Raw genomic sequence first — 21,978 nt, 5'->3', positions numbered from 1 at the left:
TTTATGATCGATATGGACTACCGTGGTATATTCTTCCCCCCACCTACAGGGTTTTTTTTACAATCTTGTACTGTTTAAATTAATTTAAATAATATTCCAATAACAGTTGCAGTAATTTATTTCATTTCCTAAATATAATGTTACTTGTGCGAACTTTTTAAACTATTTTAACACAATAAATAATAATTTTATCTTAGTCGGTGATTATAATGCGAATTATCAAAGCTGGGGTTGTTGGGTGAACAACCCAAAAAAAATAAATATTCAAATAATAAGTAATATTTTAAAATATTTTGAAAAAAAATTCAAAATATTTGCCCCTCCAGGACTAACCTATTAGCCAACATCATCCCATCAAAAACCAGATATTCTGGATATTTTCTTAAAAAAAAACCCTTCTAATTTATCATATAATATTGATAATATTTTGGATTTAAATTTTGATTATTAATCGGTCATTTTCACGATTAATGACTATCCGCCAATCAATTACGAACCACTAAGATTATTTCATCACACTACTGACCTATTCAAATTCCATGATCTTGTCGACTGGAATCTTCAATTAAATGTTGAATTAAAAACCAGTGATGATTTAGATTTAACTGTAAACAACCAAACGAATATTATCCAAACAGCAGTTTGATTTGTAAACACAGCAACCAATATACATATAGCAAAAAATAACTCGCTTCCGACCAATATCCGTATCCTCATAGGAGAAAAGAGAAGAGCTCGAGCTCTCACAAACCAATCACAAAATATTATATAATAAACTAGGCAACTCTCTTAAAAAAGTCTTATCAAAAAACAAAAATATATCCTTTGAAAACTCTGATGAATTTATCTACAAATAATGGTAGTCTTTAGAAGGCCTCCAAGTAAGCACTCCACTACAAAATAATTAACTCGTTTATAAGAAATCTGATGGAAGTTTTACCTCGTCAGATTCTAAAAAAGCAGAATCATTTAAAAATCACCTCTTAATCTTTTACAAACTCAACAAGATACTTCTAACAATATATGCCTTTACCACATGCTTTTCTAGTTAAATCTTTTTGACCAAGCGATATTAATTATACGATTCAAAAATATTCTCCTAAAAAAATTTCGGGTTATGACTTAATGACTGTCAAATTAGCTAGATGCCTTCCTAAATGCACCATTGTCCTACTCACTAACTCACTAGTATATTTAAGGCTATATTGTGATTGTCGTACTTTCCACTCTTATGGAAGTTTTCAAAAATCATCATTTTTCCAAAACCCAATAAGCCTCTGGACTTGGAAACATCATACAATTAGTTTATTTCATTTCTTTGCCAAAGTTCCTGAAACATTTTTATTGAAGCGCATACTTCTCCTTATTAGTGTAAATAAAATTATGCCTATCAATTCGGTTTTCGCGCACAACAATCAACGAGTTACTAGTTATACTGCCAAGTCAAAAAAATACTGCACTTGAAAAAAAATGTACTGCTTCTATATTTTTCTTGATATATAACAAGCTTTTGACAGAGTTTGGCATGACGATTTTCTATTTAAGCTAAAAAAAATGGAAGGCCTTTGGTTGCATTGCATAACTTGCAAATTCATATCTTTCTTATGAAGGACTGGTATAATAAATGGAGAATAAAGGTCAATTAAGATAAATCAAATCTCATCACCTTCACTATTAAGCTTAGATAATGTCCACCCGTTACTCTCCAAAATACTCAAATTCCAATAACTATGACTGTAAGACTCTAGATCGACGACTCACTTGGGCCCATCATACACGTGCAAAAAGACTTCAACTAAATCTGCGATTTTGTAAAAATTTACTTATTAACAATAGTAATACAAACCTAAAAATAAAACTACTTATGTATAAGTCCCTTATTAAACTCATTTGAATTTATGAACATGAGTTCAATGATACAAAATCAAATGTAAATTGAATTTAGGCATTTGAAAATATTGCGTTAAGGAAATTAACAAACTGTCGCTAATATGTATCAAATCAAACCCTTTACACTGATTTAAAAATTAAAATTGTAAAAGAAACAACAATTTTTTATAAAAGATACCACAATCGTCTAGCCTCTCATTCCAATCCCCTAATTAAAGGCCTCTCAACAAATGTTATTCTTGGTAATCATTCAAGGCTTTTAAAGCGAAATTGGTGTAGAGATTTTTTTGTATCTTAATCTGAACAAGAGAACAAAATATAATAAGATTACTAAATAAAGATCTTAAAAAAAAAAAATCTTTGAATAAAAGTGATATCATTGGGTGGCTTTGTTATCAAGTTTTATTCATGTTATTTATTATTTAGCAAATACTCTAAATGTGCTAGTAAGGCACAGATTTTGTATGAATCGATAAAAATAGAAATAAAAATTAAAAAAACTAAAAAAATTAAATTTCGAACCCTAGAAATCTAGATACATAAGTTACGGATCCATTTATTATTTTCTACTTTTCACTGCTGAATTGGTATCCGTGTGAGCAGGGCCGCAGCCACACATTATTCTAGGAAGGGCAAGCTCTAATTTTGCCGCCCCTCTTTCCATCACTCAGCCCCAATAATTAACAAATAAATTTCAGTGTTGTTATTACAATATAAGTTTGAGAAAATTCTAAAATATTTAATATTTATTTGGATGTTAAGTGACAAATATGCTATTATACTGTTGTTGAATGATAAGTTAGGTTTTCTGAAAAATTAAGACATAAAAATGCATGCTAAAACTTTTATTTGTATTTCAGGCAAAATATACATAACAAAGCTATTCTTAAAAACTAAAAGTGTATATTAAATATTTATAAAAATTTGATTTTTCTTGATTTTTTGGCTGCAAATGTTTTAATTATTTCTTCAAATGAGATTGATGATGCTCTTTGATGTTCAATTGATATTATACTTAAATTGTTTAATCTTTGTTGTTTCATAGTGTTCCTTAAATAATTTTTTATAAGTTTCAGTTTACTGAAGCTTCTTTCCGCCGAAGCAACAGAGACTGGAAGTGTTAGAAATATTTGTAGGGCTATCGTAATATTTGGGTAGATCTCTTCTAGATGTTGCTCATAAATAACTTTAAAAGTAGACTGCGCTGTCGCATTTCTCAGACTTTTGTCAATTTCAAAGGCATGGAATTTAAAACTTTCTATTTCACTAACAAGCTCTTCTTTATTTAGATCATCCGGGTAACTGTCAGCTAATGTTTTAGCTCTAACTTGTAAAGTTGTAGAATCTATTTCGTTTATTTGAGAACCACTCAAAAAACCAAATTTACTATTAACATCTTTCAATGCATCAAATCTGCATTTTTTGATTCCAAATATTTCAAAATCGAAAATACGATATTTCAATTATTGAACCTTAAAAACGCTCTACTGAACAATTTAGATATTGTCACATAGAACTCTTTGATTCCAAGCCCACGATATGTAACTATATAAACGGTTGGTTTAACGCATGGCTCAAGCCACGTTTTACAACACACTTACGAATTTTTTTACCGTAAATAAATTTTAATTATTAAAAATTTTCTTACCGTATTTACAACTCTAAGATGTTGAATATGTAGACACTTTGTACACTTTCACGTTACACGTCAGTCGTCGAATCACGAATCATAAAAATAAATGATTATAGTGTGATCGCGCTAGTACATTAAAAATATAAAATGATAATCAAAACTCATGAATATAGATCTATGTTCACAAACAACCGCACGATCAAAGATAACATTAATGTACTAATTTTTCCCAGAATACGACGATAGCTGCAAAACTTCCGATAACATTATATTATTACCTATACTACAGAATAAATGAATTACAGTGACAAATATTAATTGTATTGTTATTTTGCCATATCAAAAATTGCGGCTTGCGGATACCCGACGTCGACCGTCGTTATTGTGGTATAAATAAGTCGGCGGTACGCGCGTATAATTATCGTAGCATTTCAAAGTGTTAGAAAAAAAAATGTTTTTATATTTTGCCGCCCCTAAAAATTTGCCGCCCGGGGCAAAAGACCCCCCTAGCCCCCCCTTAGCTGCGGCCCTGCGTGTGAGGACTACGTGAGCATTACTTCCTTCAGACTACCATCATCAGTCCACAATTTATAACTAAACTAAGAAAATAGAAGTTTTAATTTTTTGTCTTCAACCATTCTCACTAGTACCTATACCTTACACTATCAGCTTTCTAGGTAGTGATTGGAGTTTTTCTTTTATTCTTGTCATGGAACATAATGGGCCACTTCTTAAAAGCCTTTGATCTTCTGGCCATTGTCTCCGCGGGTGATGCCCATTTCCACCAAAAGTGTATCTTTCTTTTTTTCACCAATAGCTATTTCCACCAAATGAAATATTGACCACGTTTTTACCAAAACAATTGTATACTACGCTTAAATTAAAAACTATAGCATAGTAATAATTTTATTTAACAAATACTATTAATTCAATAAATGTAAAGGCATTATATAATATATACAACATAGGTTGGAAAATTTTGAATTTTTTTTAAAAAAATAGTCAGATATAAAAATGTGAAAAATATGATATATTATGGTATACGATACCTTAGTTATGTAAATAATTTACATTTATTTTATATATAGTTACAATTATTGTAACTATATACAAAATTAGTTGATATTTGTTAACTGATTCAATAAAAAATTTAAAGTTGTTTAGTACTAGTGTTTTGTTTCCACCTTTACTTTCGATAACTTTAACCATCATAGAATTATAATTTTTAAAATGGACATTTTATTTTAATACACAGGCAGTTGTAATGCATTATTTAAACTGTGCCATCTTTTAACTTGTTCAAAAAATATTTGATTATTTAGATATTATTATGGTTAATCTAAATAAAAGTACATACATAAGTACGATAACGGTTTAACATACAATTAAATACAATAAACGTACAATATACATTGATTACATTGTGTGTATATTTATATATTATTTTACATTAATCCGAAAAACTCATGAAAAAGTAAATGTATTCTATCTCATTTGGTGGAAAAGGGAAAGATACGCTTTTGGTGGAAAAGGGAAAGGTCTACTTTTGGTGGAAACGTGTTACGCCCGTTTCCAAAGGATATGCACAATTCACCTTGTTGTTGTATCAAAGGTATCTGATACAACCAACCAAGGTCTGACCTGTTGTCTTGTTCTCATACTAAAAGGGGGTAAAGTAATGAAGGTCTGGTCGGCCATTGCTAAACCTTCGTAGTTGCAAGATGATGACTGTAGTCAGCCCTCTATATTGAAACCGGTTTTTAAACCGAAACTACCCACTGCTGTTTTTCATCTGCAGTTTTAAAACCCATGAAATGGTAACAATATTAGGCGTAGGACAAATTATATTGGGTTTTTTTTAGGTTGATTTCCTCATTTCTGCATCTTGATTCAAGTGCCTGGGGGCTTTCCTTCCCTTTGAACGGCTGTCACCCAAGGCTGAAGAGCTCACCCTAGCCTTTATGAGAACCACTTTTATCTGCCCCAATTACGTCGACCTATACAACATGGGATACATTGTCGGTTACTAGGAGCTTATTGGAACTATCGTTGGCATAGCTCTCAGAACTATTGAGGAATATAAGCCCACCTATCACGTACAAGTGGATCCTTGCAGAGAGATGATACAACCATTTAAATATTAATCTTCCATAATATTTGTTATAGACACTGAATATAAGAGTTTTTGTTTTCGCCGATTTTGTCTAGTGTGGAAACTTAAGTTAAATGTTTCTTCTAAATTATGCAAGTTGACAATTTAAATTTGAATTTTTAATGACAACATTTTTAAATTAATTGTACACCTACAATTCCTAAATTTTGCTTATTCTTCCAAACTAAACAAAAGCATACTTCTAAAACTTTTATGATATTAAAATTATCTTATAATATTAATTAATCAATGATATAATTGAAAAAACATTTCAAAGTTTTGGAGATATTATTGTTATATTATAGACTTTATAATATGGTTATCCAAAAAGAAATAATGTAAGGTCTTAGAAATTCCATAAAATACTTAAAAATTTAGTATTTCCAACATTTATAATTTATAAAATTTTTATAAATGTTGACCATTCACGTTCGAAATTCATGATTCATTTGGTTTGTATATTTTAAAAAGCTTGAAAATTTATTTATTCATATCGATTCATTTTCATTATATTATATATTATTAAATTATCTTTTAAAATATAAAAATTTATCTAATTTTTTCTTTGTTTTCCGTTATCTATTTTTCTAAATTATTATCCTAGTTTCTTACACGAACCGTAATAAATTTAATTTTTTTTTTAAGAGTTAGGTACTGTTCTTCCTTAAGTTCGTGGAACTATCTACATGTCAAAACCTAACAAATTATCAGAAAACTTAACACAATTCATAATTCAAGAATATGGTTACACATATAATTTACGTAATGTAATTTAAAAAAACGAAAATAACCGTTATTTGTCATTAAAAAGTGCAAAATATTAATAAAGGAATGTTTCAGGTTATTACAACAAAGTTATCCCTTTTATTACAATATCTTTTTTTTTTCTCATTGATTATAATCTTAAAACTACTACAGTTAAGTGTTCGTATATGAATAAATAATTATAATAATATAAATACTTAAACACATAAGAACTCATCTTGAACTGTTATTTAAGAAAATCAATGTACACTATGAAAGTATGTTGGTACAATTGTTGTTCTTATCACGTTGGCTTCTTTCATTTCACTGCTACATGATAATATCATAACTCAAAAAAATTATTTTTCATTAATTTCCTACTTTTAATTTTAATTTTTGTTGAATTGTGGTTGTGTTTTAGGTAATTTTAATAACCATTATTAAAGTGTATATATACAAAAATATATTTGTTTGCAATGATAATTCAAGAACCAATCCAAGTAAGTAGTTTTCTCAGATAAAACTGTCGATGGTTTAATATTTTGGAAGTACCTAAAAAGTAAATAAATGTTGTTTATAATTATTATTGTTTAATGTTATAAAAAATTTTTTCGGAAATGATTTCTTTGTTTTTGCTAATATATTTAAATTAACCATTTAATAGTATGTTGAAATATACTAAAAAAATTTAAACAACTACTGTATAGTGTTACTTGTATTATTTTTTGTGTTAAAATATAATTAATTGTATAAATTAGTCGCTTAATTATTATTTATTTTAATTTTTATACTAGATTTATTATTTATGTCTATTTAAATATTTTTGAACATAATATTTATTTGAATAGGGCTCATAATCTTTATTTTAAAAGATTATCAAAATATTATAATTTACGTAGTTCTTATATCATGAATATCATTATTTTATATTCATAATACAATACTAAATTCTATTTAACTAATATTTATATATATTTCATTGTAGATGTTTTTAGTAAAATGTTCATTCTTATTCTTAGTTCAAATTAAAAATATTTGTTTTATTTAAATACATTTTAAATATACAATCATCAAGTCAATAATAAAAGTTGAATATGTAATTTAAACACTAATATATTATGTATTCTTATACAAAATTAATTTAATTTTACCTGTTTACATGTTATTTTATAAAATATAGAATTTATATTAATATTATTTATGAATTATCTAATTTGTATTTTTTTTCAGGCCGCGATTTGGCATTGTTTAAATCATTATGCTTATTCAGATGCAATATTCCTTGCAGAACGATTGTGTGCTGAATGTAATATTTTTAATATATATTTTATTCCTATGAGACTTATTATTTAAAAAGATTAAAGATATTTTTGTCAAACATTTTGGTCTTTTGAAAATAAATACATACATATTTATATTTTAAATTAAATTGTATCTAATTATATATTTGCATTTTTTCTTAATATATATTTTTACATTTGTCGTATTGTATTAGTAACAGGGTTAAAATTAATAAAAAATTTAGATAAATTTCTGTTATTTATTTATTTGTGTTATACTTCTTTATTTTATCTTCAATGAAAGTTTCCAGGTTACAACTTAATTTTTAATTTACTAGCTTAATTTGGGAGATTATTTATTATATTTATACTTGTGTATTGTGATTGGAATTAAACTCATCTAGTTCTATCTCAAAATATTTATTTACTATGAAATAATTAGTTAACATTATTATGTAAAATAAATTTTTTTATAAATATTTATTATTTTAAAATTGAATTATAATTTGTTTAATAAATTAATTGATTTATTTTAATTATTATTCTTTATGATGAATTTATATAGTTATAAACTGTAATATTCAATTAAACTAATTAAAGTTTTATACCACTGGTCATATACTTAAACTTAATATAGCTTATTACATGTTTATATTATGACTAATGCATACACTTTTGTTATTTTATCTGCCATTTAATATTTTCTTATTATTTTAGGATTATGTAGGTATTTATAGATATTAAAACTAATATGATGATTCAATACATTTTTTTTAAATTAAAAATTAAAATTAATTATTTTTCTATTACATAATATCAATAGTAATAAACCTATTTTAAAAAGACCATATTTCAAATTTATACTGTTCTATCTTATAAATAAATGATTAAAAAAACTTTTATACTAATTACCTTTGAAATGTGTAATCATATAAACAATATACTTAAATTCATTTATTTTAATAATTAATTATTTCTTATTTTATTTTTCAGTTGACTCTGATGAAAGTATATACCTACTTGCTACCTGTTATTATCGATCTGGTAAACCATCTCAAGCTTATTCAATTCTTAATGGAAAAAAAATAGTATCGGAAAAATGTAAATTTTTATTAGCTCGTTGCTGTGTTGATCTTCACAAGTATGTATTTATATGGTTTTAAATTATATTAAATTCATAACTTTTGTTTTAGTTTCATTTCATAAAATAAGCAAGTACTTATATTTTTTTTATATTTATCAATTACATTGATTTAATATTTTATTTTATTATTTTGTTCTTATTTTGTAGTGTTATTATATTTTAGTATCTTTTAGGTTTATTAATTATATATATATATAAATATATATTTTTACTAATAATTTTATTCATGAAATTAGATTATCTGAAGCAGAAACTGTGTTGACTGGCAATGTTGGTGATTTGATATCAACATCAACATGCATGTCATTTATTGAATCAATAATTTCTGATTATGGCGATAGTGCTCCATTTGCATTACAACTTATTAGCCACATATGGTGGCGTTCAGAAAGATCACATTTAGCTGCTGAAGCTTGTCGAAAAGCTCTATATTTAAATCCTTTTTTGTGGAAATCATTCCAAGATCTATGTGACAGAGGGGTCAAACCTGATCCTGAACCCACCAAAATATTTAAAGTAAATAATTTTAATTATTACAAAGAGTAAACGTTGACCAATTTATTTATTATTCTTAGGTTGACAATTTAGACAACTTTAATAAATGTTTGGGGTCAAATTCTAATGTCAATTCAACACCTTTATCGACATATAATCTTTCATATGAATCAATAAATACTTTTAATAGGTAACATTATAATTATTTAAAACTTTTATTATATTTATCTTAATAATATATTGTTACTAAATTCTAGTAGTACTCCGGCTCAAAAAATGGTTAATATGTCAGTACCAAGTAGTAACAGTTCCATTTCTAGTGGTATACAACCATTCACACCTGATATGAATAATGCTAAAACAATATTTGTCCGACCTATAGGAAGGAAAGTAAAAGTGATAAATGAAAATGCATATAGTCCATTGACACCAAGGTAAATTAAATAATGATAACTTATAAGTTATAATTGTATACTGTCTATTGACAAATAGTACCATAACTTTATATAGTACAGTTAAAGCTTCCTATTGATTTAACAATTAATATATTTATTTTATATATAATAATAATAATAAAAATATAGACCAAACTTATGATTATGTATAATAATAAATGTTATAATATATATTTATTTACTTTTTAAATAGCTTTGGAGTATTTCCTTTGGAAAATTCTGATAATTTATCTATTTGTTCATCTCAAGCAATGGTTTTAGTTCCTTCTACTGCATTAAATGAAACTAATGATCAGAAATTTATATCTAAAAGAGTAAGTTTAATAAATATTTATTTTATACACTACTTAACTAAACACACATATATCTATTTTAAATAGAGTTCTAAACCAGTATTTAGCCAGTCAGGAAATACGAGTAACATTAATAACTTGGGTACACAACAAATAACAATGCCTTCAAGTCCAATGTCTCATGTTGTAAGACGTAGTAGTCGAATAATCACCAACAATTGTTCTGTTAAAGTAATTTTAATCATCAAATCAATTAAAATGTTAATAATATTATAATTTTTTTTTTTATTGTAGGAAAATACCAAAAGTCCTAGTAAAAAATTTGTTAGCCCAAAATCAGCTACACGAAAAATAAAAAGTGGCTTGATTCCAAAGAAATCAGTTTTTGCAGATATAACAGAACGGAATCCAAAAGAGCGTGGAGTTATGGAAGTAGAAACAATGACACTTGCTCAACAAGCTTTAAATTTACAAAAAAAGACGACTGGTACTTTTTGTTATTATTATCATTTATCTTGTTTTTTTATAATTATTTATCCATCACTTGTTTATTATGATTTATTAGAAGGACTGTTATCATTATTAAGAGATATTGGAATAGCTTATCTTCAGTTATCAAAATTTAATTGTAGAAAATCAATCCAATTATTTCAAAGTTTACCCCCGCGACAGTATAAGACTGGTTTTATTTTGTCAATGATTGGCAAAGCATATTGTGAACAATCTGATTATCAACAATCGATTAAGTAATGTCTTTATTTATTATTATGAATATTTGATTTATTATTCATTTATTTCAGTTAATAGTATTTTATTCTATATTCATATATATTTAAAATCATATTTCTTAGATATTTTAGCGAAGTCCGGGAATTGGAACCATACAGGGATACTCTAATGGAGCTTTATAGTACGTCTTTGTGGCATCAACAAAAAGAGATAGCTTTGTCAGCTTTAGCCCAAGATATGACTGCTTTAGATAGAAATTCTTCATCTACCTGGTGTGTTGTTGGTAATTGTTTTTCTCTACAAAAGGAACACCAAACTGCGATTAAATATTTTCAAAGAGCAATACAAGTGAATAAATATTATTGTACAACGTTAATTGAATTTTTAAATTTTTCATTTTATAGTATAAAATTAATTAAATTTTCTTATTTTATTAGGTTAATCCAGACTTCCCATATGCTTATGCGCTTTTAGGTAATGAGTATTTAGTCACTGAAGAATTAGAAAAAGCTATAACTTGTTTCCAGAAAGCTGTTAAATTAGATCCTAGACATTACAAATCTTGGTAATAGAAATATTTAATATAACTTATCAAATGGTTTTTATTTTTTGAGAATATTTATCTCTAATTATTATGTAGATATGAATAAATTTTATTATTATTAAGTCATTTAAATCCAGACACATTGAAGCACACTAACACTGCTATAATGTTATTCTTGTTTCATTAATTAATTTACATTTTTATAAGGTATGGGATTGGTGCTATTTATCAAAAACAAGAACGATATGAATTAGCTGAAATGCATTATAAGCGAGCTCTTAGAATAAATCATAGTAGTGCTTTAATTATGTGTCATATTGCTGTTGTAAGTATAAGAAATTGAATATTTACCTATACAATTAGTTTAAATTATAATTATATTTGTCAAATTTATAAATATTTTACAATACAAACAAATATTGTTATTAGGTACAAAATAGTATGGATAAACCAGACCAAGCATTACATACTTTACATATAGCATTAACATTAGAACCTAAACATCCAATGTGTAAGTACCAACGGGCACAAATATATTCTAAACTTGGTAAATTACCAGAAGCACTTTATGAACTAGAAGAATTGAAAGAAATTGTGCCAAAGGAATCTCTAGTCTATTTTTTAACTGGCAAAGTATGATCATGTAATTAGAGATTTCTATTAAATAAGATGTAAATAACGTTGTTTTTAGGTACATAAAAAATTAGGCAATATTCATCTGGCATTAATGAACTTTAACAGAGCAACCGACCTAGATCCAAAAGGGGCCAGTAATCAAATTAAAGAAGCAATAGATCCTACCAATAATCAATCACCGTTGGATGATTCAGGTTAGCACCTTAGCTTTATTACATGATTTTTTTGTTGAATAATTTTCTAAAAAAAAAAAAAATAATAAAGATATTTATTTTATTTTATTAATTTTTTGAGGAGCTACCCAATAGGTTTAACTTTAAAATATATTCATTTGTAATGTTACTTTATTAAGTACTCAAATTGGAGAATTAACCTTTTCAATAAAAATATTATTGTTTGTTTAGTTGCATAAAATAATTTTAAACTTAATATCTAAGATATTATAATACATTTAAAACATTATACTCATTTTTTATTCTATATAATCAATAGTTACAACTTAAAAATATTTTATGTCTTATTTATTTTTAATAAACACATTTCAACAAACAGACAAACTTAATATAACTGAAAGTAAATATATTACATATTATACATGAAATAAATTTCATTGTATATACTTTAAATTGTTCATTCAATTATAAAATAACTTAATCCTTTTTTTTTCAGATGACCCTTAATGCAGTAACTTATTTGTTTTTATTTTATGTATTTATTTATTTTGTAACATTATAATCTATATTGTCTTCTTAACTAATATTTTTAAATTGTTTATTGCCTTAAAAATATATTTTTAGTAGTTATTATTAAAGTGTAAATTTAAAAAGACTGTTAAGATGCATCATTAAAATGAAAGCTGTTTTTGGGTTAAAAACTACAAATACAATTTAATGCAGCCCCAAACTTATTTTTAACAATTCCTATTTTTTTTATTTAATTAAATTTAACTTTTTTATTTTGAGTTTTGTGGCTTATAATAAAGTTCCTGATTTTTAGAGCTTATTGTTATATTAAACTATAGAATATTTTTAAATCATTTATATTAATCTAAATTTCTTGGTTTTTATTAAAATAATGCTAATAATTGTCAGTATTTGATTGTTTTTTTAATTAATTTTGTAATTATCTTATTAAATTATGATTCAAACTAAGTTTTTAATTTTTATTATATATATTTAATAGTTTACATAAACATTAAAATTAAAAATTTGATATAAATTGTTACTTAAGATTTAAAAAAATGTTAGAAATTATCATCATTCTTATGTACCTAACAAATAAAAAGTATACAGATTTATCGTAACTATTCAACAAATTTAAATATATGATAAATTTCATAAATGATTATCAACTGATATTAATATCTTTATAAATAATATAGCTCTAAAAATATAAGCCACAAAATTAGTATAAAATTATATTTGGCTATAATAAATTTACTGTTATAAGGTTAATATACAGTTTTATAATATTAACTGTCCAACCGGACTAAATATTTTCATACAATTTTAATTGAATACATTTTAAATTTATTTGTGTTCAGCTATATATTCAGAAAATGTTTACTTATAAATAATAAAAATATCTTGTAATAATTGCTATTAAAAATCTATCAACATAATTAAACATGTTGATGTTTCAGATTGACAACATTTTATTCTTTTAAAAATGAAAATATTATATATCTATCATACTTAACTCAATAAATAATTATTTATTGTTACTTTAGTCAAGTATAATTTTATATTTTATGTTATAAATTGTATTACTAAAATCATTGTATACTCAATAATTATTTATAATAATTCAGTTAAATATTGTAAACGTGTAACATTCAACTACACATATTTAAAATATATTTTATTTCAGTTAAACAAACCAAAATGTACAGTTTTTAATAAATTTACTTTCACATTTAAATTAAATTAAAATATATTTGAACTTAATATTACACATTGAAATTTGTTATTTACATTGGTATAGAACATGTAATTAATTATGATTAATTTAACTTCTGATTGTGATTAAATACTTAATATAAGTTTAATTTTATATCTGTATTAATTAATAAATATTGATTGTATAATAAAGTTGTTTTACACTTAGATAACTAGATGATATATAATTAAAAAAAAACTTGTAATACAAGTTAATAACAGTGATTTATTTTAAGGAAAAAATGTTCTTTAATAATAGAAAAATATTAAATTTCTCAATGATAAGAATAAATTTGTTCTAAGATACAATCATATGTGATAGCATTTTTTAAATAATAATATATGATAATAAATAATAAAATCATTAATTTATTTATTTTATTTATTTTTTTTAATAAATTTTCATTCATTTTTAATTTCAAATAGTGAAGCATACTTTGGTATTTTCAATAGATAATCATAAAACCGCTTCAAATGTATTAAATTTATCAATTATTTATGGTTTTGTAAATTATTACATGATTAGTATTATTATATATAACATATAGCTAGCTGAATTACACGTTGTTGCCAGGTTTAAGTATATAAATGTATGTAACCTGCCAAGATTAAATTTTGTTAAATCTATTGAAATTTAAATTAATTAAGATTTTTGAAATAATATTTTATACATATTAATTTAATTAATTATTATCATAACCTATTCGATAAGTTATAGCTTACAACTACCTGAACCTCTCTACAGTTTGGTATTCTGTTGAATACATATAGCATCTCACTCCTCCGAATATTTTACCTTTTGTCAATAAGTTCATGGTCTTTTTGACTTTTAACCGAAACACTCTTGCAATTATAACATGTCGATCATATGATCTTTGACCGGGAAGTAAGAGCTCTTTTATCTCGTCCCAGCGAGGATTACATGTAAAAGTAATAAAAAGGTCAGGACGACCGTAATGTCTAACGTAGGTCATAGCATCTTGTGTTCTTTCGTGCATGTACCTTGGCCCACCAGTAAAAGTTGACGGGAGTATAACCATTTGGCCTAACTGATTAGCTTCTATGTCTCGTCGTCCAATCGCATCTTTTAAATGAATATAACTATCTGCACGCAATTTGGCTTGGTTTTTTTTGATGTAATTTAGTCTTTCAGTTTCAATTTTGGCGTATTCATCTACCAAATATTGACTGAAAAGAGAACGATAATTAACTAAATAGTTGTCTTCCCCTTCTCTGACCATTATTCTATATGAGTAAAAACTTGATGCAGAGACAGTTTTTTTAAGCGGTAACTTGGTTTTTGGATCGCGTTGTGGTATATTGATTGCATACCCATCATCCCCCCAACAAAACATTAAAGGATACTGCAGTTCGTCGTATGCTCGATGTATCTCACTGATACGGTGAAGATCTACTAACACTAAAGCAGCTTCATTTGCCGTTGGTGCATTATACCTGCCTCTATGTTCTTCTAGTGGTTTTTTATCTGCATGTATTACAACTTTAAATGACTCTGAAGGAGGTATTTTATCGATGGTAAATTGTAATGATCAATTGTAAATTATGCGGTGGCATGCCTAGTAAATCCAATGAGTTTAAAAACTCTGTTGGATAATTTACAACTTCAGTAGCATCGCAAACTGTATCTAGATTTGTATGACACCAAGTTTTCTGGTAACAAATTTTGTATCTTGAGATTCAATTCGTTGACCTCCACAGTTTTTGCTACTAAAATTGCTCTTTCTGCCAGCCACTCATGATTTGTGTTTTGACTGTGTACACTGAGACATATCTGGTCAATGAGAGCATCTTGCGAATAAATGATTGTGCAGAAATCGTTCGGTAATTTTATACATCCCGTTTCATCTGTAGTAACTTTCCCATCTCCAATATCTAACAATTGTCTTGAGAATCTTTTGCACGCAGCTTTTTTTGATTGAATCGAAATCGAAGTATCGGAATCGTTCGCTATCTATCTTCTGATCATTCAGATCATTCGGATCATTTCAACCCTTTAAATTCAAAATTTCGAAAAATCCTTTCTTAGCGTACGTCTACATCATAATAGCTATCTGTATGCCAAATTTCAGCCAGATCCGTCCAATGGTTTGAGCTGTGCGTTGATAGCAGTCAATCAGCTTACTGTTTTATATATACAGAAGAATATATATATATATATATATATAATCTATGTCTATATCCCTATATATAATCTAATAAAATACACATCCATATTTTATTCTATTAATCACGGTCTTAAAAGATCTTATTTCTAAGACCGTGCTATTAACTATAGTAAAATATTTATTATTTTGGGAAAGTTTGGTTATAATTATTTTTTTTAATAAAAATAATTATACATTTTCTATTTATATGTGTGTATATGTTTGTCTATTCATAAGGTATCAAATAAATTAATTTGTAGATATTCTATGCAACAAAAATCAGTTTTATAAATAGTAATTTATCTGAAACTCATACAAAATAATATTCTAAAGAAAAAAATATTCTACAAATATTTGTAGATATTGTACAATACCTATTTATAAAAATATATTTCTTGATTTTATTTTATTAATCGTTATCTAAACAATGTGTTCGCGGCACGCGAGTCGCGTTCTTCATTTACCAAGCAGATACTATTAGCACGGATTATATAATATAGTTTTATATAATCTGTGCTATTAGTGGTGATGCTAGTGATGGGCGTAACCGAGATATCTCGATTATCAAAATAATAATTCGATTATATACACAAGAGATTATTTCGAGTGATATCTCGTTTATTTAAAAAACAATGAATTCTTGATCTCGGAAATCTATATCGAATGAAAAAATATTACGAATAAGTAAATACTAGTTGTTTACTTTAAGTCTTTGTATTTTCGACTCGTGCTACTCGTGGGACTGGTTGTTAGACAAATATTGATGAGTATACGGTTATACGGTGGTTATTCTTAGTTATTTATATCAGCGGTCGCCATCCGGTGGTCCGCGAGAAAATTTAAGTGGTCCGCAGAAAAATTTGAACTTTAAGTACTTACAGAATCTTTTTGTCGTTATTTCCCAAAAAAATAACACCCTAGACATGGTATTTTGTGGATAATAGTTCCATTGCAGCAAACAATGAAAATAACAAGTCAAATATGACCGAAAAAAAATACCTCACCGATTTATTTAACAGTATTTATGTAAAAAGCTATTTTAAGCTAAGAGTGGTCCGTAGAATTTAGAGTACGCATTTAGTGGTCCGTGAGGACCAAAAAGATGGCGACCGTTGATTTATATTACCTATAGCTATAATTTTTTAATTACTCCACCACAAAACAACAAAAAATTCTCAGAACGTTTATAAATAAAATTATATTATATTTATATTTCAATTGAACATTTCGTATGATTATTTCGAGATATCTCGTGATTATAAAAATGTCTCGATTACTAATATTTCGATTATCAAAATCATTCGATTATGTCCATCACTAATCATGTATCTCAATTATTAATATTTCGAATGATTATTTCGAGACATCTCTCAATTATAAAAATGTCTCGAATACTAATAATTCGATTATTGAAATTATTCGATTATGCTCATCACTAGTGAACACCACCGAGTCGCCGAGCCTAATAAAATAACAATCTAATCAGTTACAGCAGTGCTTCTCAAACTTTTTTTTTTTTAACATACTAGTATTTATAATAGTTTATTTACAAACTAATTTTTTATGTATATATATATACAATAAGTAAATTTTATAACAAACTAGTATACAGCAACTTGAAAAGACGTAACGAGGGAGGCTCACTAGCGTGAAAACCCTCTTGGAGAAGAGAGAGGTTTGCTTGTTTAATTATGCTTGTTTAATGTAAATCGAGATTCAAGAGATATCGACTCCAATATCTTTTTAATCGACGTGTAGTTTTGTCTGGTATGAATTTGCTGACTAAGTTAGATATTAGTGGATTTGTTTGGTCAATCGATTTAGTTTGGAATTTTTTGTAGTAGTTTTTATGTGCGGTAGAAACTGATTCAATTTTTAAATCTTTGTGTAATGAGAGATTGGAAACGTACCATAGTGCAGATATTATTTGACGAAGAGAAATAATATCTCTTCCCCAAATAACATTTGCACCAATTATTGATTGAAAGGCATGGATGGTACGTATTGTGAAGTTTTGGCACAAATCTATAGTTGAATATCATAGGCCCAGATAGGTTTTAGCATTTATTTGTATATTAATAATTTATTGTTGAACGAAAACTTGAACTTAAGAATAGGGCGTAAAAGGCGAAGTCTGGTATTAAAAACCTTTCTTTTAGTTTTTAATTGTAGACCCAAGTTAGACGCTTGTCTAGGATTAGACCTAAATATTTCGTTTGAGTTGTAGTTGGGATTTGGTTGTTTTGAAAATCAATTGTTGGTGGGTCACCTTTTCTTATGGCGAAAGGGATATGAAAGGATTTGTTCGAATTTATTTTGATTCTCTACTTGGAAGCCTATTTTGAAAAATCAGTGTATTATCTGATTAAGGAATGTCAGCTGTGTAAACGTTATACAGGTCTAGTGATAGGTCACTTTCTTGGGGTATCTGCTTTGATTTGAAATTGTGATGAGTGGGAATCTCCTTGACGGATGAAGAATAATCGATTTTGTAGATACGATTTGGTCAACAAGTAAAATGGAGTTCAGAGAAACTTTTTAAATTTAAAGAACAGGCCACTGTGCGACACACGGTCAATAGCTTGTGAAATGTCTAAGAATACTCTCGGAAAGAAGTTTTTGTTTTCAAACGTTGAGGCTATTTTGTCGACGATTCGATGGATCTAGTGGAGTGTTGAGCAGTGATTTTCTCTAAATCCAAATTGTGTATTTGGTATCATTTTTTGGGATTTAAGAATGGGGCTGATTCGTTTAAGTAAAACTTTTTCAAAATAATTTCCCTAATACCGGTGGTAGATTTACTGGTCTGTATGAAGAGGGTTCATCTTTTGGTTTGTTAGGATGGTATATAAGGATCATTATAGATAGTTTCCATAATAAATGGAAATTTGACAGTCTTAACATGGAATTATAAATATATGTGAGCAATGGCGTATCCAGGATTCATTTAACGGAGGTGTTTTAAAATTTAATCAACTCGGCAATGGCTTTGCGCCCCCCTCCCCCCGTATTACATTAATAAATACCATGTATTTATATAAATGATTAAATTAAGACAGTATATGTAAAAACTACAAGTTGTATACAACGTTTATTCAAATTATACTGTAAGTAAGTTTGCAATTTGGTGAAACCTAACCATAAAATACGGTCGATGGGGGGGGGTGTTCTAACACCCATATCACCTCCCCCCAAATACGCCCCTGTATGTGAGAAGCAGGCGCGTACACAAAAAAATACTTTGGGAGGGGTATTGTTGTATATTTTCATAATTATATAATCTATATATTAATTTTACTATATAAAAACATATTTAATCATTTTCCTGAATTTCGAGAAGGTTTGAACCCCTACAATCCCCCAAGTGTATGTGCCTGGTGAGAAGTATGATTGATTTTTCAGGTTAATATTTGAGGATCTTGTTTGTTATTTGATCGTGTCCAGGTGATTTTTTTATTTTTAGTTTATGTATAGTTTTTAATTCGTTATGGGATATGTTTGGTAGGGAGTGACATAGGTGGGTTACTTAAGAAATTTGTAATTTTATTTAGGTGGCTTTTTTCAGGAGTCATATCGTAATGAAGGGTGAATATTTCAAATAGATGTCTTCCAAAGATATTGGTTTTGTCCAGTGGCGTGGCGATATGGGTAATCGAGAGGCCGTCGCCTCTCAGTTTTTAGTGGGTGGGTAGGTATGACCGAATCTAAAAATTTTCTTCGGGAGGGGTCCAAAACATGTATATTGTAATTTTATTGAATTAAGATTTTAACTTTTGATATTTGGATAAAAATCAGATAGAAAAAGATTTAATCTTCTTTTATTAAAATTATTTTCATATGATATTATTATATAAAATTTAAAGCAGTCAATGATTAATTGAAGCTCAAGTCATTTTTGACTGAAAATATATTTATGTTGGTATTAAAAATTAATAAGTATTTTAAACATTCGTAAAATATTGAAGAAATTTCGGGAGGGGGTCCAGACACCCTGGACTCCCCAGGATACGGCCTTGTGGGTGGGTATCTACAAAATGTACTTGCCTCTGAAAATTGTTGAGTTCGTCATGCTACTGGTTTTGTCAATATCTGAAAAGGCAAATGTACCGTCTTCTCTTTTTAATCGTAATGTAAAGTTGGTCTTTTATTTTTAGAATATTTTTGGTGGTTTTTCATATGGTCCCATCTTGAGTTTATTGGATTATACAATATTGGTTGCTCGTATTGATGGTAGTTGAAGACTTTGAAGTGGGTAATGTTTGATTTTATTTGAGATTAAAATGGCGGATCCTTTGGGACAGTTCCATCGGCTGCATATTAGTTGCGTTCCAAAGATATCATAGTAAAAAAGTCTAATCCGAATTGCGTCCTGAATTAATTTGGATGCAGACGAGTTGCGACCTGTTTTTTCTAACTCTAGATTATTTAATCTTGACTGATAAAATATTTTGTGAAGCTTTTCATTCGAAATTCAACGCTTTGTTTCTACGGTGCATCCTAATTATTACTACAATGTCATCCTAATATTTTTGTTTTCATTGATGTTCTAAAAAATGTACAGAAGGATACCTATATAAAATTAAGAAGCACTCAATTACATACTCGCAGAACAAATATAATTGAAAAATAAGCATTTATTAGAAATGCTATGAAATGGTTAGTAGAAAACCAAATTGAAAATTTAAATTTATACACCATACAGGTTTTTACCAGTGCCATAATACCTAAGAATTTTACTTAATTATACTAACATTTTTAACTTCAATAAATATCATATAAGTTTTTACCAGGGCTGAAATTTTTTAATAAAAACAAAACATTTTATTATCATATTTTAATGTCAAAAAATTGAATCTAAATCTAAATTTATCGAATTTTTTTCCCCCTGATCGAGTTATCAAAACATTCTGTGAGTTGAATTTTCAATAATTCGAATTTTTATTTGCCTGGAACCGATTCGAATTATCAAAGTTTCACTGTATTATATAATGAGTAATAAAACATTGTTGTTTATTAATTTTTTGCATTTTTAACCCCCTCTCCCTGAAAAATTTTCCTGCGTCTGCCACTGATGAATACAGATAAGTTTTAAAAAAAGATAGATATATTATAGTATATAGTATAATATAGTATAGTAGTATAGTATAGTATATATATTTTGTTGGAGAATTTCCTCTAATTTTAAAATTGTATTGTTTAGTCAGAAGTTGAATTCAAAATTTACCACGTTATGTTGAACGAATTTGTTAAATTTAAGTTTAACATTTTGAAGTATAAAACCTGTAATAAATTAAATATAAGTACTATAAATATTTGTAGGTACAGTAAATAAAATATGTATTAGGGATGGGCAAAATTGTTTGATCATCGATATTGGATGTATTGATACATTGATTTTTAAAATATCGATGTGTTCGATGTATCGGTGAAAAACCATCGATGTTTAAGAACAACGAAAAAAAATTTTTCCCCTCTAGAGCTGCCATCTGTTGCACATCTTATATCTGTGCAGTGTACTATTTTCTTGATTAAATAATAAATTCAAGAGTTAAAATACTATTATTTAACTTATATTTTTTAAATACATATTAAATACTTATAATCAGAACTCGTAGGTTCATGCATTTACATGCTTTCTTTGCTACATCGGAAAATATGCTAATTGAGATAAAAATCCGATACATAACAATGGTACTGAAAATCTTAAGTTTAATAGAGCATGTTTTTGCATATTTTGTGTGTATTGACATATCTGGCATATAGCTGATTTTTTTTGAGTTATTAGCACATATTATTTTATGTAAATTCAGCGAAATCGTTTATGTGGAAGTCAAAAAAAAAATTAGATCAATAAATGTTTGAATTCATTCTTATTTCCTTT

At 27.0% G+C, this 21,978-nt stretch overlaps 2 protein-coding genes across 4 annotated transcripts in view; one reads left to right on the top strand and one right to left on the bottom strand.

Annotated features, from left to right (window-relative positions):
- LOC112687675 (cell division cycle protein 27 homolog) overlaps positions 1–21,978 on the top strand; it is a 29,084-nt gene that overhangs the window by 4,839 nt on the left and 2,267 nt on the right. Inside the window, exons 10-24 of one of the 3 annotated variants that reach the window (XM_025560528.1) lie at positions 7,650–7,725; positions 8,693–8,840; positions 9,080–9,359; positions 9,419–9,528; positions 9,596–9,772; positions 9,987–10,107; positions 10,174–10,317; positions 10,381–10,573; positions 10,652–10,832; positions 10,938–11,163; positions 11,253–11,380; positions 11,567–11,684; positions 11,789–11,992; positions 12,051–12,189; positions 12,665–12,704. In XM_025560528.1, coding sequence (XP_025416313.1) covers positions 7,650–7,725; positions 8,693–8,840; positions 9,080–9,359; positions 9,419–9,528; positions 9,596–9,772; positions 9,987–10,107; positions 10,174–10,317; positions 10,381–10,573; positions 10,652–10,832; positions 10,938–11,163; positions 11,253–11,380; positions 11,567–11,684; positions 11,789–11,992; positions 12,051–12,189; positions 12,665–12,675 — 2,256 coding nt within the window. In that variant the 3' untranslated portion in view covers positions 12,676–12,704. Of the gene's footprint in view, positions 1–7,649; positions 7,726–8,692; positions 8,841–9,079; positions 9,360–9,418; positions 9,529–9,595; positions 9,773–9,986; positions 10,108–10,173; positions 10,318–10,380; positions 10,574–10,651; positions 10,833–10,937; positions 11,164–11,252; positions 11,381–11,566; positions 11,685–11,788; positions 11,993–12,050; positions 12,190–12,664; positions 12,705–21,978 lie in introns of those variants that run through there. The other 2 variants (XM_025560526.1, XM_025560527.1) reach the window with 2 other exon arrangements.
- The window catches only part of LOC112687676 (lysosomal alpha-glucosidase-like), a 28,915-nt gene continuing 28,254 nt past the window's right edge, over positions 21,318–21,978 (bottom strand). The window contains exon 18 of the mRNA XM_025560529.1: positions 21,318–21,377. Within this exon, the coding sequence (XP_025416314.1) occupies positions 21,318–21,377 (60 nt within the window). The remainder of the gene's footprint in view (positions 21,378–21,978) is intronic.

This window comes from Sipha flava, unplaced genomic scaffold (genome assembly GCF_003268045.1).
Source record: "Sipha flava isolate LNK unplaced genomic scaffold, YSA_version1 35a_pilon_pilon, whole genome shotgun sequence".
NCBI classification, from domain to species: domain Eukaryota; kingdom Metazoa; phylum Arthropoda; class Insecta; order Hemiptera; family Aphididae; genus Sipha; species Sipha flava.
This window is presented reverse-complemented; position numbering and strand designations above follow the sequence as displayed.